At 37.6% G+C, this 13578-nt stretch overlaps 1 protein-coding gene across 1 annotated transcript in view; it reads left to right on the top strand.

Moving 5' to 3' along the window:
• The window catches only part of RXFP2 (relaxin family peptide receptor 2), a 1960183-nt gene that overhangs the window by 1481299 nt on the left and 465306 nt on the right, over positions 1-13578 (top strand). The window contains exons 6-7 of the mRNA XM_044073236.1: positions 2118-2189; positions 4423-4494. Coding sequence (XP_043929171.1) covers positions 2118-2189; positions 4423-4494 — 144 coding nt within the window. The remainder of the gene's footprint in view (positions 1-2117; positions 2190-4422; positions 4495-13578) is intronic.

The following is a 13578-nucleotide window of genomic DNA, read 5'->3' as shown; positions in this document are numbered from 1 at the left end:
TAGGAGGGAAGGGACTTTTCTTTAAGTTTGCTTCAGGCTGAAGAACCATCACAAAGGACCTGCAAGATCATGACAAATTCATGGTATGCAATGTATTTGACCTTTAATGTCCTTTCTCAGAAAAAAAGATCCACTTAAAGACCAAGCAATCACCATGGGGCTCTTGTGACAGGCCAAGGTGTCCACAATTCATAAAGAGTCTGTCGGTTTTATTTTCACTTCTATCTTGATCTGAAGGAGAATAGCTCTGGAAGGTTATTATGGACATTGCTTACTTAGACACTACAACCTAAATATATAACTGTGATATCTATGAGCACAGAAACTAAGGGGGAAAAGAGCCCTCTGGATTCAGTTTGATTAATTGTGTGTTGTTTAGTCACACAATTAGTCTAAACTAAAATATCTAATGCCTTAGAATGTTGCAATCTCAAAACAGTGATGCTCTGGAGTGCACAACACACAAAAACATTTTTTTTTGCGGGGGGAAGCCCCCATGCACCCCCTGCTGTCTTAATATACCTACTCTGAGTCCATACAAATTGGATAATAGAGAAAAGGAAGAAAACAAATTAAAACTTACTTCCTCCCTCTAATCCCAGTCCACAGTGCTGACAACATACATCCTAGGCAGCTGTGATCCAAAAATATTGACAACAATAAATTTGAAGACTCTTCCTGTTTCTGTGTTCCTGTACTTGTTGTGCCAGGCTTCAACATCACGTAAGTTTCCTTTACACTTTACACCCTGGATGAGCATTGTCAGCTGAGAATGCACCTTAAGCATGTGCATGGGTTATAGAAGATAGAATGCTATACGTACCTCCTTCAGTCTATGGCGGGAAGGAGTAACAGATTTCAAGCAAGCTGACTTTGAGTGTATTGCTAACTTGACCATCTTTTTCTGATAAATGCCACTCTACTAAGTTAATGGTTTCTTCCATTGTTTTAAAAATAGTTTCACTGTGGACATGCATGTTGTTGCCGCTTGGCCAATGGGTGAAATCTTCACTAAGAGTTATGAATGAAGGATTGTAGCATACAAACTCAGCCGTCAGGGCTTCTCCTCTTGGCTGTTCCTTAGCTCCTTCCACCGTGGGAATTCTGCTGTTCAGATTATCAGAGAATGTACACCTAAGGAGGTAGGTCTACAATATCACATGCGACAAATACGTTTCTACAGTATTAGTGGATCTGCAAGATGATCGTTATTAGTACAGGGCAGGTACATATTTATACAACTTTACAGATTGTGCAGAAGTCAAGTCTTCATTATTTTTGCAGATTTACAGGAAGTGTGCTTGCATAGAGGTTAGGTCAAAGTGGTAGGCCTGAGGGTGAGGCGTGCTGTCCTAATGAAGGATGTTACTGTATGGTATATGCAAATTCAGAGCCACTGTATCTCTGAGTATAAGAGCATCAAAGAAAAAAATATGAGCATACGAACCTTTCCTTAGAAAAAAATATGAGTGTACGAACCCATCCTTAGAAACAAATATGAGCGTAGGAACCCATCCTTAGAAAAAAATATGAGTATGAACCCATCCTTAGATCTATTCAGCAAACCAACCTACTGATCTGTTTTTTTTTTGTTTCTTTTTTAATGTTTTTAATTTTTCCTAATTATTAACTATAGCAAGCTTATTAGGTACAACTGTCTCATTACAGAGATAACTCGAGTACTGACTTGCACAGTCAAATAGAGGTAGGGAGAATCAAACCTGGAACTATAAAATAAAGCAGCTCTGTAATAGCCAGAAAATATTCATCTAACACAACTCTAATAAAGTGACAAAAACAATGTGTAGTGATGGAGAATTATGTTCTGATGGGTTGTTTGAAGTGATTATTCTATTCCGTTAAGTCATATTTAGCATGAAACACATACAGATCCCATGCTTTCCTTGTCTTATTCTGTTTATTAAGTATGCATAGCTGTTTTTAAATCTGAACTTTAGTAGCACAAAGTTGTTATATTGTCTGTGTCCAACAGGTAATCCTGTTAGAAATTTAATAATAACTGGTGTTTCGCCTTTCTCAAGAATCCTGATAGACCCTCTGACTAGGGATCTTGTCCAAAAGGTATAACATTCAGTTGTCTTTTTTTTCCCTTGCAGATTTCTACAGAACAATAGTATTACGACAGTGTCTCCTAGCGCATTTGTTGGACTGAAGAAGCTTCTAAAACTGTAAGTAATTTTCAAAGCCTTTGTGATCAACAGGTCGTGACACAGTGCGTATAAGACAGCTCAAGGGCATGACTAGAGTGATGTGCAATAAGACACAAAACAGACTGCACTCAGGATATTTCTAGAACTCGGTCAGCTGGGTGTGGAGAGGCACAAAGTCAACAAGTGAACGTAACCAGTTTTCCTAGGAATGCGTTATAGCAGTCAAATTGGCATGCCCAGAAGATCCAGCTCTGCTCATGAATTCAACAAATGTGACCATGGCTTGCTTGTTTACTTATTTTACATATTTATTTGTACACTCATTCCTTTATTTATTCACTTTGCTAACTGGAAATGGCCGTTTGAACCTACTTAAAGGCTCCTTTTCAGTGGAGGCCCAACAGGAGAAACTCCAAAGTATAAAAGCTTATAGCATGGAACTGTGGTACAGTTAGAAAACAATTACCTCACAATTCCTATTTGCATAATTACATGAATTTAGCACATACAGTTTTATATATGTAGAAGTCATTCTGAGGCAGTTGTGTCCTTTATATTCATTAGTCAAATGCATCAAAGCATTGAATGCACAGAATATTTACAGTTACTTGTGTGGATGCAGTTCTTGCAAATGTGTTTATTACCAGGGAGCTCTTTCTCATAGTTGAATTATTTTGCACCAGATCAGAGAGGAAGTTTTATCCTCCTGCATAAGCTGCTCACACCAATCCTCTGCAGCTTGGATGAACAAATGTGCTCTGGGTCGTAGTGAAGACTTCGTTCCTGTAGACCAAAGAACCAGGGAAGAACATCTGATTTTAGCTGTGTTTACTCTGGGGTGGGTGGTAGTCAGCCACGATCAAGTATAAGAGAAGGCGTTTAACCTGATGGTTTGTTTGCCTGATCATAAGGTTCCCAGGGATGATGATAGTCTTGGCAAGTTCAGGGTTACTATCTAGCCCCATGGCCTTATGAGTAAGGCATTGGCCTCCTAGGCCAGGGATTTTGAGTTCAAGTCCCATCTGAGGTGATATAATAGTGGGGGTTGAGGCTGGAATAATGGCTAATGTGCTTCCTCACAGACATAGGGTACAGGCTTTGATTCTCACCTTTGAGGGAAATTGGCCCACTAGGGCAAATAACTCTAGAACCTATAACATGAAGGATAATTCCATATTGGGTATGTCAATACACAAAAAAAGCACAAGGGCCAAAGAGTGATTCCTGAAACATAGCTACTTTATGAGGCGTGGACTGAAAGTGAATGTTAAAGTTTACTATTTTAACTGCTACAAAGTAATAGTGAGAGTAACATGTAAAATATTTAAGAAAACCTTCAGTAAGGCCCAATTGGGAGACCATATGGAGAAGGCAGGAGTGACTGACAAGGTCAGATAACCTATCAAAGTTAACCTATCAAAGTCAACAGAAATGGCACCGTTTATGAGAAACGTATCCATATTTACAAAGATATTAGCAGCTGTGTAAAGAGTCATTTACATGTTGTATCAACCCACATCTAAAGATGTGTACCTTTTCTTTTGGTTTTGTTTTGTTAAGTTGGTAAGACCCACTAAGTGGCCTCCCTAGAAGTGAATGGCAACCGGCCAACGTACATATACCAAAAAGAACTGGTCAAAACAACCTGCATTATCACTGTTTGTGAAACTGTCAGACACCACTGGGTGTTGTACAGCAGACTTTCTCCTTTCTTCTCCGTCATGCAGCCATGCAATTAGTATATGTGTCTAAGACAGGGGTGGGGGCTTGCCAATCTGCAAAAACATTTTATTTCAAATTAGTGTGGATGGTATGTAGGTAACTTACATTCTTGATCAGCTGTGATGAAGCAAGTTTTTGAATGAATGTGTCTTGATCTAAGATAAGTACAATATGAGTGAATGTTTCATTTTTGGTGGATAACCACTATGATTAAGTTTCTTGTTTAAAATAGCAAGGAATGTAATTGGAATCTGCAGGAAGCAAACTTGGGACTGCAGGATAAAGCAGGTTAGCAGTTTATAACTTTGATATGTATTGCTATTTCCCCTCTGATTATTCTTTAAGAATATGCATGGCATAAATGCCAGAACACAAAATAAAAAATGTAGGATATTAAAAAAACACATGAGGTAACATAAATGCAGATACCATATCATATGCATACTCTGGCTCAGTAATGCCATACTAGATTTGCAATTATTTGTGTGTTTCAGGTTCAATTAATTACTGAATATTGTTTCTCTTTTAGGTATCTCAGCAGCAATTACATTTCAGTACTAGAAGTTGGAATATTTAAAGATTTGCAAGCATTAAGATGGCTGTAAGTACCAAGCAAATATTGCATCTGATGAAGTACAAATTACAGAAAAATACCCCTTAAACCTGGTTATAGAACAAAACTGTAACTGGTCCTCTTTCCTTTGTAATACATTTTGGTAAGCAGGTTCTGCAGTCCGAGGTATAAATTATAGTTTGTCATAATATTGCACTTTCCTGTAGTATTTTTTAAGTTGGCCTGTTTTTGCTCATACTCAATCAGTTTTTTCAAAACAAAAACTGTATTGGTACTATGCAATATATATATATTTTTCATTTGAAATAGTCATTAATAAGGGAAGCATTTTGTGAAAATGTCACTGTTTCAAAATGAGACAGTGAGACATGGTGATGTATGACATTTACCTGACATGCCATTCATTGATGACTGAATCATTAACACTGTCACATCAAAACCAAATATGTTTACAGCAATTAACATCAAAGTCTGATCATGTGGCATCAGAGAGTGCTCCCTTTTAAATAAACTACAAAACACACACATGCGCACCACACACACACACACACACACACACACACACACACACACACACACACTATGAGGTTTTAGCTTGTTGCATCATTACATCTTGTTGCTGTATTCATCCAGGGACGCTGGGGTCCTTGATAAATTTAGTTTCTAGAAATCAGATATTGCTTAGTAGCCACTGTGTCAAAAAGCCTGTCATATGAAAATAAGTTTGTAATGGAAGTGTATACCTCTCAACGTCTTAGTGCAAGAAATCTTAACAGAGCCAATAATAATGGGGGGACAAATGCCCAAAAATAGGGAACATTTCTGGAGGTTGGGGTAATGGTTAATGTGTTTACCTTACAGACACAAGGTACGGGGTTTGATTCTCACATGGGATAACTGGCTAGGCTTAAAATGGCCCACAAAGGCAGTTAGCCTAGTACTAATCTATGAATCTATGACCCTATAAACTTACAAAGTGGCTAGAATAACAGGACTTGCATTAGCAAGCATTTTCTAAATGATATTAAGTCTAAAATCCAAATGTGTGTCTTTGATTACTTCAGTCCTCCGTGATTTGCCAGAAATCCTCAAAGTTTATGAGGAATGGACCAAAAAAATAAGGTAAAAATCTTGACATTCCACAGAAATCTGGAAAGTTGAGAGCTATGTGGAAGTGTAATGTAGCTTTTTTAAATGATGAACTCTTTTTATTAACATTATAAGCATAGCAGTTTCTCCTCTCCTGCTACTGCTTGGTTTAATAATCATCTTACCAACAGTCCAATCAATATATATATATATATATATATATATATATATATATATATATATATATATGTAAGTCTTTCTCACCCACTTGTACACTTTACTGAGATGTACCACACGGGCCTAATTGGCTTCCAATAATCACCTAATGATTACCTTCTGCATTGCCACACTGTTACTTGATTGTGAATGATCTCATACAACTAAAATATGTTAAAAATAGTAGTGAACTACAAATGTAGTTGCAACAACATTTTTCAGAACTTCCTCACTGGTTTGAAGACTACTGAACAATCCAAACATAACCAGAGCTATTATTTTTGGAAGCCCTGCTGTCTGGTCAGCAATAAACTCATTCTGTTGCTGAACCATTGGAAAGCCATTCAGTTAGTGTCAACGACACAACAGGTAGTACACATGCATTCATGCAGAAGACTGTGGGTTCTCTCCCATACAAACGGTAGATGGATTCCTGATACTACAGTGGTGTATAAGGGTGATGCTGCACACTTGTGTGTGTTATCATTTGTATGAGATGTTAAACGGAGGTCCAATCTGCTTGAGTAGGTATAGATCAGGTGGAGGTAAAAGATCCTACAACACATATTGAAACAAATTGTGTAAGTTCCCAATGCTCTGGACAAATATCCTCTAGTAGTACAAATACCACATCAGGCCTCCCCTGAAAAGAGGCCATTAGGCTAGCGAAACTAACCTTGATCAACAAAAGGATAAGTGAAATGTTACAAGTACTTAGGGACAGATGTCAGTCCCCAGCTAGCATTCGACCATCATGTTGAAATAATTATAAGCATTTACAAGTAACCTAATTCAAGACTCATAGTTACCAATAGTTAAGAAAAGTGTGCTCCCGTAACTTAAATAAATGCTACCCCACTCATCTCATTTGGTAATAACCACAAAACTTCTACAAAAGACATGAAATAGAATGGGCAGATTTGTAAAATTTGCATATCAGCTTTCTTATCACTGTGAATTCCTATTAACCTCCCAATATTTAATCGTCTTCAAAATAGCCAAATGTTCCAAACTGACCACTAAGAAATTAACTTCCAGTATCTAGTACTCTAACGCAATGAGCAATCTGGTCTTGGTTGAAAATGGTCATGGTATACCAACCCAGTTACACAAATAGCAAGTGAAATAAATAAAAAAGTAAATGCAGTTATCAAAATAGAAAATGTAGATAGATGCCATTGTATTTTGTGCTGTAAAATGGCTGTTATTAATTTACATGATTTGTATTTAACACAGTGATTTCATACCTAAGTAAATTTTACAGCACTACAAAAATTAATTATGTCATAATGTCTACACAATCTCAAAAGTATTATGTTCTGATCCCTGCTTTTTGAATTTAGACAGTATATCTCAGCTAAACCACTGTTTATCTATAAGATGTGTCTGTATACTCTCTGTACTTTCTTGAATAGTTTAAAAGTGAGCATGTGTGGTTGTTTATGTGGACTACACACACACACATATATATATATATATATATATATATATATATATATAGATATATACATAGAAATGTATATGTATGTTTGTTTGTTTGTGTCTTTCGGCTTTTCCCGGTTAGGGGTCGCCACAGCGGAACTCCGGTCCGCTAATGATTGGCAGTTGATTTTTACATATGGCTTGCCAGGCCTGATGCACAACCTTCAACAAAGGTATGCCCATTCACGCATGTCTCCACGCAGAAGACGCTCTAGCTGAGAATCGAACTGGACAGCGTCTTACTGTGAGGCGACAATGCTACCGCAGCACCACATATGTATATATATATATATATATATATATATATATATATATATATATATATATATATATACACACAGACACACACACACACACACACACACACACACACACAAACACACACGCATACGTACATACATATATTTTATACGAACATGTAATCTATCATTGAGGTATTTATTCATTGAGCATTTTATCAGCAACTACATAACATTGAGTGGCATATACATCACACCTATTTGCAATGAATTTCCAAACATCAAAAATCATACAAAAATGGTAACGCAAACACTCATTAAAACACTTCATGTGTGCTGCCTAGGGCAAGGCCAAATGATACTGGGACATATTACATCATTAAAGTCCGACAGTGTCAAATAAACAGAAAAAGACAGTTTAAAATGTAATAAATGGAAACAGACTACAAGATAAACATTTTCAACCCGAAAGAGCATGGTATAAAACCATTCACAGCCTCTTTTTTCCATAGGGTTGGGATGTCGCTTCAACAGTGACAATTATCTAGAGCCAAGGTTCATACCACTGGGTGGCTAGCCCTGCCACAGTAATTCTTCCACACCACACATATTTCCAATTTAGAGTGTCTAATCCACCTACTGTATGTCTTTAGAATGTGGGTGCACCCAGAGGAAAAGCAATACATTGGTCCTGTATATCTTGGGAGCCACAAGTCTCATGTTCTCAATGATAGCCATCAGGTTGCCATTTATACTATAACTACTTTCATGAAACATTACTTTGTTTAACCCATCCTTACATGCTGCTGTCTTCCTACATTTGGGAAATAAATTGTCTCCTGACAGAAATCTCTTTCTCAGTTCATCCACTTGATTTTGTTTATGGACAACAGCATCCATTACAGCTGTGAGATCAAACTAACGCTTCCTCAAAGACACCTAACATGTTTGTGCCATGTCTCAACATTTTGTGTTCTCGGCATTCACAGGTGATTGAATTACTTACATCCCAAAAATCCACTAGCACAATCATAGAGAAGTTCAGATCTAGATACCACATGTAGCAAACATCCATGGTTTCCCATATAAATAACATTTTTCAAAGTACTTCAAAAACATTGATACCTCACTGGGAAACTGCGCTGCAGGATTAGTATAAGCTTTCTGTATCTCTCCAACATCTAGAAACAAAGTGCAAATAATTTTTTAACACACAGCTGTAATTTTGTGCTACTGTATTGTGCTTAAAACCCTAAATTTTGAATTTTCCACCACAAATTTTGTGAGAGATGGAAAAAACTTTGAATTGAGGCTGATTCACAATCACACAGCACAAACCTCAAATCTGTAGATAGAAAATGATCAGTTAACAATTCCAATATACATGACTACATGAGATTGTAAGCTCCAAGTGATTTCGTAGACATCAGCATGAATATCAGGGGGCTAGTTCTATAACCTCTTTATATGTTATGTGACCATGTAGACTATAAAGTTGTCTGAACAATTTACATTTTGTAAGAGACAAGCCAAATAAATGGTGGCCCTAGTCAAATATCTTGGGTTTTTTACAGTTGTAAAGGCAGCCATGTGACTGTCATATATAACATTGCTCGGTGTTTTGCTCACAAACTCAGCATTCTTTGGTTTCCATTCCATAATTTGCAAAACTATCCAGCTTGAACACACATACTTTCCACTCCCTGATGTCTGTCTCAGAAGTATAGGTAGGAACATCCTGAATGTGCAGAAAGAAATGATTTTTTTTTACATCTCTGACAAAATTTCTGGGGGAAAATTTAAACTTTGTGGTTGGTTTTGTATAATGGTTATGGTGCTTACTTTTTTAGGCACAAAGTACTGTGTTTGATTCTGACTTTGGGTTATTGGCTAGGCTAGGCTAGGCTTAAATTGGCCCTTCACTTATAAACCTCCTCATTTTGTGCAAATGCTGCACTAAACAGTTCCTACTTGTGAAAGATACAGCTATGGACATGGAAGTGGACACCAACACATCATCCACTATTACACAAGATGGGTATTGTGAATTCAGGGATTTTACTTTAGTTTAGTGGATGCTTCATAATGGTCTCCTTTAGAAATATCTGGCCAATGCTGATGAGCACAAGTCTTTCTAGCTGATCCCCTGCTACACTACGTATAGTTATAGCTTGACTCTTACATATGCTTGACAACTTATATTTACATGCCCAGTACTTCTTTTTCTCTGTAACTTCCTCTAAGTTATAAACATATCCCTTGATTACTGCTACTGCCTTTGCACATTGTGATTCCAAGGTTATATAAATGCTGCCTAGGCTCCCAAGTACATTATGACTGAGTGCACTACCCCCCATGTTGCACTGGAGTGTGGATATGACAAAATGTTTGCACACCATTTGTCCTCTTTTGAGTAACCCAGTGGACAAATGAATTGATGGCTGACATCATCAATTAGGAGAACTTCACCAAATATGTCTGGAGATATTTAGCTAATAATATAGTACTTTGGCCTAGCAGGATACTAGTAGTATTGTTAATACTGTGGCCTAGCAGGATACTAGTAGTATTGTTAATACTGTGGCCTAGCAGGATACTAGTAGTATTGTTAATACTGTGGCCTAGCAGGATAGTAGTAGTATTGTTAATACTGTGGCCTAGCAGGATAGTAGTAGTATTGTTAATAATGTGGCCTAGCAGGATAGTACTAATACTGTTAATACTGTGGCCTAGCAGGATAGTACTAATAGTGCTAATACTGTGGCCTAGTAGGATAGTAGTAGTGTAACGATTAGTAATGTCCATGCTGGAACAAGGCTGTTAATTCCACTGTTTTCCCTACTGACAGAACCAATCCTATAAAACAGGGATTCAAAAAAAAAGATACTCTATCTACTGGCCCATCTATATCCACCTGTAAGGCCAAATATTCCAGTGAGAATGAGGTGGTACTCCTGGCCCTTTGTTTGCATGGCTGACAGCTCTTTGTCATCCATGCAGAACTGATCTTTAACATCCAGAGATGCTGGACAGAGGCACAGGGAACTAATCTAAGGGGGCGGCAAAAGCCAACAGATTCTGGCTAGGCTTATAAATGCCTTCGGGCAGATAGCCTAGTACCTACCTATGAACCTACCCACCTACCTATGACCAGCCCTACAGTATTCCTGCCAGGGCTACAATTGTCACTAATATGAATGTTGTGGATGGGCAGGGCATCAAGTACAAAATTTCTCATGACTCCAGATGTGATCTGTGATACCACCAAGAGAACGCAGCAATGGCACGGGAATATAGGGCAGCAAGTGGGAGTCCATCAAGTGAACCACCTCTTGTGGAGATGGAGGAATTCCTGCTTTCTGTTAACAGAAGTACCACCTCCACAGAGTTCCACAGTGTGGTGTTGGATGTTTGGGCACAGCCCAGGAACTATGCACTACTGATGTTCCAGACAGGTCTATAGTCTGTCAACGAAATAGCATTACAGCAAATGCCATTTCACAGACACATATAGACCAAACTCTTAAAAGAGCGAAACCCCAGTTCACCAATTTTTTTTTCCCATGGAAAAAAAATTGATGAACCAACAAAACACAACATACCATTTAAAACATTACAAAGTGGGAGGCTTTGCCCCCCACATCCTCCCCACACACCCCTAACTAAATATACCAACTCTGAGATCATACTACAGTCGGGTAAAGGGCAATGTCATGGCTCAGGCCAAGCAATTTCTTTCCCTGTGAAAGACATCGCTGCCCTCAGCTTTCACTCTTTTCCGAGTTTGGTCTATATGTGTCGGCGAAACGGCATTCGCTGTAACGCAGTTTCACTGACATGATATAGACTCATTACAGACATGTAGTTCTATTTCACTGTATCAATACCTGCAACTCCTCTTTACCTGTTAGTCACTATGAAACTGCATTAAATCTGTCTGACCTGTGGTATGCAGGTATATTGGGGATTCAACAGCCACCACCATCTGCAAAAGACATGGCCACAGATATTAGTTTTTATTACATTTATAGTTGTAAAAACATCAGTTGCATGTCTAGTTGTGGTACTGGATTATACTTATACTAGATATTTGTTATTTGGTGTACTTAGAGGTGATTCTTTGTCTGGCATCAGCACTGTCTTCCCCTATCTGATGCTGGAGGGTCATTAACCTTTGATATTGATGGCAAAGATGAGTGAGCACAGTCAGGGGGTACACAGTGTGTGGTGGTCACAGGGAATGTGACCCCCCCACAACCTCAGTGCAGACATTGACACAGTTTCTATGCCAGTAGATGTGCAGGCTAACCAGACGTAAGAGAGAGAGAGTAGACAGGTTGATGGGAACACTATTGATCAGGGAACTGTGCTGTACACTGGAAGACAGATGTTTGAATCTGTCCATAGCATTTATGGCAGACAGGACATGTTTTTTTTTCAGTCGGAACACAGGCATATGGCCAGGTTCAAATATTCTGTAGGTGCAGCTCCATTGTGAGATATTTAAATGTTTTCAAATTACCCCACCATCTTGTATTACCTCTTTATCATGGCAACACCTTATTAGATAGCCATTCACATATATAGCATGACTGACTACATTATATGGGCTAACCATTTCATGTAGCTTGGTTTTCTGAATCACACAACTTTGCTTGTAGCCACTTATCATGCAAATTCAATTAGCATAATGCAGTAAAGTTTTCTGAATGCACTCCCCATTAAGTTATTAGGCAATTGATAACTTAAAAATGCTGATAATAAGATGCCAAAGTTTACATAGCAGCTAGTTTTAAACCCAGGGTTTCAGTCTATGTTTTGATAGCAGGGTTAGAAAACAGTAGCAGTCAGTGTAGTTTGTGCATTATACATGCTAATACGTACACTAAAGGGTATTGAATGAAAACAGTAGCAGTCAGTGTAGTTTGTGCATTATACATGCTAATAAGTACACTAAAGGGTATTGAATGAAAACAGTAGCAGTCAGTGTAGTTTGTGCATTATACATGCTAATACCTTCACTAAAGGGTATTGAACGAAAACAGTAGCAGTCAGTGTAGTTTGTGCATTATACATGCTAATACGTACACTAAAGGGTATTGAATGAAAACAGTAGCAGTCAGTGTAGTTTGTGCATTATACATGCTAATACGTTCACTAAAGGGTATTGAACGAAAACAGTAGCAGTCAGTGTAGTTTGTGCATTATAAATGCTAATACGTTCACTAAAGGGTATTGAACTTCACTGACATAAAGCAATAGGCTTCCCTCTTCCACTCAGTTATAACCATGGAGGCACCAAGTGAATGTGGATTGACGGATTTAATACAACTTAAATTTTTGAATATTTACCCAGCCTGTGCTTTATTTAACAAAAGCAGTAGCATGAAAATTAATACTCACTGTTGTAGCGACTGCTTGTGACTAGCAGAGATTGCTAATATCCTGAAATAAAAAAATAGACACCCCAGCAGACTGCTCATGCAATAACGGTGTTACTTAGTGCACTATAATAGAATTTGCTAAAAACTGCTTAGAAGCTCTATTATGTGATAGAGAAATAAATGTTGTAAAGGCCAATAAGAGTCTGAATGAAGTATATGTGAGCAGAGATAAATCAATTATTTGACCAGATGTAGGACATGTCCAGTGTTTTATGAAGGCAAAAGTAGTAACAGGTTAAAAGATAGAATATGTGAACACTGTTCTGATATATATTAGACAACAGAAATAAATGAGTTATATAAGAGATGAAGGTAATGAACTTGTGTTTGTCTGTTGTTACAGATATTGTTAAAGCTAGATGTGAGAAGTGTCCAGAGTCTTTTATAGGTAACAGTAGTAGGAGATGTAAAGATAAAATTGGTGAACGATGATAGTGATTGTTAAAATAGGTACAGGAGAGGTGATGAAGTTTTGTTAACAGAAAAAAAAGGAGCATGAATGGATAAGTATTTTTAGAACAGATGGTTTAACTGGTTTAAATGGTATATGTATTAAAACATGGTTTGAAATCTAGACATTTAAAGAAATAGTATAGTTTGAATTTTAAATTATCTTACAAATACAAATGATGTAGCATGTA

Source organism: Protopterus annectens, chromosome 5.part1 (genome assembly GCF_019279795.1).
Source record: "Protopterus annectens isolate FY-2018-M chromosome 5.part1, PAN1.0, whole genome shotgun sequence".
Classification (NCBI taxonomy): Eukaryota; Metazoa; Chordata; order Ceratodontiformes; family Protopteridae; genus Protopterus; species Protopterus annectens.
This window is presented reverse-complemented; position numbering and strand designations above follow the sequence as displayed.